This window comes from Cryptomeria japonica, chromosome 3, assembly GCF_030272615.1.
Source record: "Cryptomeria japonica chromosome 3, Sugi_1.0, whole genome shotgun sequence".
Lineage (NCBI taxonomy): Eukaryota > Viridiplantae > Streptophyta > Pinopsida > Cupressales > Cupressaceae > Cryptomeria > Cryptomeria japonica.
In genome coordinates this window covers 51849139-51855138 of record NC_081407.1, presented here as the reverse complement: position 1 = coordinate 51855138, position 6000 = coordinate 51849139, and the positions used below count along the sequence as shown (strand labels likewise).

Sequence of the window (6000 nt, the reverse complement as noted above, 5' to 3'; positions counted from 1 at the left end):
CAAACGTATAGAACAATACATATTTTATTTTTATATTTCAATTTGAGGAGTAAGGGTTCGATTAATCTATTTCAAACATTCATGCCAATTTGAAGTAGATAATGATTTAATTGAAAACTTCACAAGGATTTATAATTTGCTTAGTTATGAAAAGGGTACACCCGCCTAGGCAAAGTAGAGCTTGAAGAGCAAGGAATTTCAACAAAATTGGTTCATTCCAATCGTTGGCCAAAATCAATTGTTAAACTTGATCATAGAACCTGGCATGTTCTTAGAGTTTAGCAAAACTGTGGTTTTGGGAACCAACAAGATCCCCTTAATGTCACCCTAAACTTTAATTATGTATGAGATAAATTGGATGGTCAGGACCCCCTCCTACTTTAGCTACTACTATCACTACCAATTCTTAGTAGCTTTTTTATTTTTTGGTATTTAGATTCTAGCTCATTAAGTTTTAGATGTGTGAATTGTGTTCACCCACCATTTTTTGTGAATATGTAATATTATCTTTTAATTAATAATCAAACACTTAGTTGTGAAAAAAAAACTTTTCGATATTAATATGAACTTCATAATTTAGTACAAGATAAATTTTTTAAAAAATTATTTATTTCAAAATGTTTTCATTTGTTTTAATTAATTTTAGTGAAGATCTATTAATAACTCATATGGTCTATGTTGAATTAAAGTAATTTTAAATTTAACTTTCTACATATTTTACATCACCATTTTTAATTAAGTTTTAATATCTAACTTCACTAAAATTACAATTTCAAGCTTTTAACTTCAAACACGACATAAATTAAGTAATAATCTCGTTTAATAGAGATCGTTTTCTTCTCTCAGTTTTTCCCTTGATCATCGTTAACTAGGTTTAGACATCATGCTAAAAATCAAAATCAGAGAACTATTAATAACATTATAATTATTTTAGCTCAAACTCAGATGACTGGATTATGGATAATAAAACTGTTTATTCCAGTACATTTTTAACATTTCTAAGAATACAAAGTGTCCCGAGAGAAAAGAACCAATTTTTACTCTTCTCAATCACAAATATATTGTTTGAATTTGGCAGTATGATACTAATTCAACCATTATATGACTGGCGCAGCATATCAATGGATTTTGCCATCCACATAGTTTCAAACTAAAGTTCTTCAATTTAATACAAATAACTTTGTCCAAATATCTTTTGGGCAGATAAATTAGAGCCCAAAAGATCCACAATAGACTCTTTTTTTCGTCCCCATTTCCATTCCTGATAACTCTTACCACATCATGAAAATAACGTGAGAATAAGGTTAGTTTTAGTCAGATCTTGTTGAATTGCAGCATCTGTTTCCAATTTATTGTTGACTTCTTCCCTGATGTCAATATTAAATTTGCATGCCTTGTGACTTCTACCAATCTGTATCATATTTAGAATTCCATTCTGGTCAAAAATATAAGAAACATTATAATGGCAATTATGAGAAGGATAAGACAGATTGTTACCTTTTTATGCAGATTAGCGTTTTCCAATTCAAGCGACTTTTCCTGCGTTACAAGAAAATCATCAGACATTACCAAAAAAGCGTCAGCGCATATCTGATCAGCAAGGAATTTACAGCAGCTCTGTTTATGCAGTGTATAGCAATTCCAATTTAAAATGCAGAACGTACCAGGAGAAAGTCAAATTAAGCTACAATGAAATTTAATTCATGATTGACTTCAGGGATGTTAAAACCCATGCGAATATATTACTGCAATCCTCAAGAGCAGCTTCTTCTATGCTCCAAAAAAGACTAATGGAGACCGACCATCTCAAAGTTTATTGGTAGAGACTTTAGTCACAGAAAAAGGAGAAAGATAAAATATAATTAAAATTAAGAGGTTCCAAGGCCATTAGATTACATTGTATGATGCTTTTTAATAAATGTCATATTCTAATATGTGACAGCAATAATGCCCATCAGCCAGACGATATCATTAATGCACATTGGGGCAAGTAGTCATCAATGGGACAAGTAGTCTTTGTCATTGTATTATTAATGAATATGATTGTGAATCATAATGGCACCCCTATTCCCTTTATCTATTTAATGGATGTCCTGCCTCTCATTTCATCAAGGCAATTTGGACCCTTTTTTGGCATAATTGTTGTATTGTGATCAGCAGATCACCATTGGTTTTTGCCTTTATCAAAGCCAATTTCAAAGAAATTTGCCAGGAGATCCGAGTTCAAGTAAAAGATTGTAGGAGATCAAGAAGAGCTTAGAAATCCGAAGAAAGTTGATTTTCTTCTCGACTTTGAAATGAACAGCTGTAGCTGTAATTGCAAAGTGAACAGCTGTAGCTGTAGTTGCAGAAAGCCAAAGATCTAGAACATGTGGATAGAAGTTGGAAAGATTGCAGAAAACAAAAGTTGTTTCTTTCTCTATGAAAAGTGTTAGTGTTACTGTAGGTTTTTTATTTTCTTTATGTTAGGGAGTATTTATTTTTCCTACACATTATTTATTAAACTTGTTTAGGTTATTAGGAGTGGTTAATATGAGGACACGTGGCGAAATACTTCAGTTACATGTATAATTCTTCATTTCACATGGGTAGTTGAGTTACACGTCTTCTTTTGGCTTGTTGTGTCACCTCTCATAACCACTATTTTGTCATTACCAAAGTGGGTTATAAAGTAGTTGGGATTCTCACCCTCTTTTGGCCTTATGTGCTAACTTTCTCAACTCCTTTCATGTAAGGAGGTTATGTCACATATTTTGTCATTTACCAAGAAGGTAAAACCTCCCACTTTTTATAGGGGATAGGAGTTAATGCACCCCTTGGATGTATATGCTATTATTTTTCTATATAATAAGCACTATACTCTCACCTTCACCAAGTTCAGTAACTGCTCGGTGAAAGTCGTCTCCAAAATTCTCTTATGTCTCTATTTTTTTTCTCATAACAGAATTATCTTCATTTAACTATTTTGATCTTCAATCATCTGTTGCTTGGAGAGTTGCATGTGATCTACGACCGACATCAAATCATGGCTCAATTCCCGCTTCTTGCAGAATCTAACATGGTATCAAAGTTGTGTCGTCTGGTATAGCTCATTGTTTTTCTAATTTATTTGAGAGAATTGAGACTATTAGATAGCTAATATTTTTCCTTAAAAACCAAGTATGTTCTTCTGCATTCTCGTGTGACCTGGAGAATCGGAACAGTTTAAAGGAAAATAACTTCTAGTTAAATCTGGTTTATTATGTATATGTGTTCTTTGAAATCTGGATGAATGCAACAGTTTGGAAATATTGGAAACTTATTTAGCATTTCAGAGTGTCCAAAAAACTTGAGAAAGTCAAAAGTGACTTTTATTTCACCAAAATCAGAGTTTGAAGAACATAGTAAAAAAATTAGAGTAAAATATTTTTACTGGAGCTATTTTCATTTCGGCTTTAGTGTTGCACCTTAAGTTTATTTTCAAGAAAAATGATTTCTGGGTTTTATTATCAACATCGAAAAACTTCGGGGTTTCTGATAGTGTTTCCAACAAATTAATATTTTTTGCAGAAATAGAGTTTGAACAGCGCCTAAGCTTCTAGCAGGCAAATTCAGCAACCTTTCTTAAAAATTGAATAACTTTTGCCTCAGATGTCAGTTTTTTGAAAACAAGTACTTGATGGAAAGCTAAAAATGAGAACTTTCCATTATTGTAGGTCTCATTGAAATATTCTACCTTTTTTTATCAGATATTGCAGGTTGAATCAGCTGCATTTTACTTTTCTTGAACAAGTCATATCTTTCAACTCACAACTTTATTTTTCAAAAAATAATAGTTGTTGGAAAGGTATTGAGAAGTATTTGACAGCTATAAAGCTAATTTTCTCAGATCTTGTATAAAAATTATTAAAACTTCTATTTCTGGCCATTAGAACCTTAAAAGCATTGTAATCTAATAAAAAGCCATGTAACGCACTAATTAGAAAGTGCCAACCTTGTAATATTTGGGGGGTTGATATCTGAAACTAGTGGAAAGGGGGGGTGTCACTTTATGTCTTTTGTGTAATCATAAACTAAGATAAGTTCCATTCATGGGTGGGTTAGTCATGTCTCTTGATAACTATTTTCATCCTTTTCGTCAAGCTAACTTCAAAGAACCATTTGTCCTAGAAACAAGGGATAAAGAATCACTGCCTTGAACAAGATCTACTACCCTATATCCTTGGACTCGTTCTTGAGCCAAGTGACTATGAAAAAAAGAATTCTTAGTTTAACAATAATGACATTGTCTATGGACTAATATGTGTTACTATTTCTGAAGATACTCTACATCACATAGAGCACACTGAGTGCCCTTTCACTGCTTGGGCCATCATCCAAAAATTGTATGGAGACATTGGATCTTCATCTGAAAGTGATGTTTCCTTGGATAACCATGCTCTTATGGATGATTTTGAGACTTCTATTGCCCCATCTTGTATGGACATATTCTCCTATGATGATCAATTTTTGATAACCCATCTACACTCGTTGCTTCTTCAGAGTGGAGTGTTGCTTCTTCAAAAGCTTCCATTGATTTGTTGCAACATGACATTCATAGTCTTTCAGATAGTGCTTTGTGGGATGACTTCTTAACAAGAATTCCAGACTTGCTTATAGAATCTCATATTGGAGATCTGGGAGATACTATTGATTGCATGCTTCTTCTCTTTGATAAGGATGATTCTTCTTTAGTTGTTGTGGACAAACCTTTGGATCCTCTTGTTCACTCTCCACATCATCATTCATTACAGTTTGACATTAGTATGGATACTTTTCTACAACATTTGGAGGACACATATTTATCTTTAGAGGAGGCATATTTGTCTTTGGATTGTGTTCTACATAAGTCTCTAGAAGATTTTGGTTTATCATCCTCAGCAGTGTGACCTAGAACACCTAGTTTGATCATGACAGCTTTCAACATCAACATGGAGACCACTAAGCAAAGTTCAAAGACATCATATGTTTTGCATCCTTTTCCTGCATATTCCTTGCAAGAATGGAAAGATATCATACATACACATTTGGTTTTGTTTCTTCCTAAAGGGAGGAACATTGTTCGACGATTCTGGACCATCATCTACATCCAGTTTCACTTTTTACATCCTGCAAAAATTTATGTTGTAAATCTATTTCATTAAAATTTCTATTATATGTTATTCTTTAGTTTTTAAAAAGCTTTAGAGCTTTGGGTGCCTGAAGCTTATTTTCATTTGGAGGAGATTATATAAGGAATTTAAAGAAAAAGTACTCCAATATTTTTTAGATTTCTTTTATATTATCAAAAGTGATATTTTGAAATTTCTTTTTTTGAGCGGTATGTCAATTCTTTGTAATTAAGCATATTATTGGTCACAACTGACACTTATTTTTCAAAAAAATAAAAATAAAAAAGATCTTTTTGTGTGTGGGTTCTATTTGAAGGGGCAAGCGGAGTATTCATTTGCAGAGATCTCTCCCAGACTTTGTGTTGAGCATTTGGGTCATTGAGCATATTTTTATGGAAAATATGGCAGGAAATGTAATATCTAAGATGTTAATTCTTGTCTTTGAAGGAAATAATTTTACATATTGGTGTACTAGAATGTAAACCATACTCAAATCTAAGAATTTGCGGGATATTGTTCAGTGCGGAAATGAACAGATGGAAGATGTAAATGCATTGAATAACCAATAGAAAAGGGAATATAAATCAAATATTAAGAAAGACAATGAAGCTTTGTTTTTTATTCAGGGTGCAATTAGTCAAGCCATTTTCCTAGGATAAGCAGTGTTGTTCACTCCAAGTAAGCATGGCAAACACTTGGCACTGCGTATCAAGGTGCACAAATTGTCAAATTGCAGACAAGGAGGAAAAACTTTGAAAATGTAAAGATGACTACTAGTGAATCTATCAATGAGTTTCTAACAAAGATAGAAGATCTAGCAAGTCAGATGAAAGTACTAGGGGAGAATGTAGATGATATGCATGTCATCGAA

General features: G+C 32.7%; 1 protein-coding gene across 1 annotated transcript in view; it reads right to left on the bottom strand.

Annotated features, from left to right (window-relative positions):
• Nucleotides 1–887: 887 nt before the first annotated feature.
• LOC131032931 (agamous-like MADS-box protein MADS1) overlaps nt 888–6000 on the bottom strand; it is a 137763-nt gene continuing 132650 nt past the window's right edge. Inside the window, exons 6-7 of the mRNA XM_057964041.2 lie at nt 1498–1539; nt 888–1411 (exon numbers count right to left, since the gene is read on the bottom strand). Coding sequence (XP_057820024.2) covers nt 1280–1411; nt 1498–1539 — 174 coding nt within the window. The 3' untranslated portion in view covers nt 888–1279. The remainder of the gene's footprint in view (nt 1412–1497; nt 1540–6000) is intronic.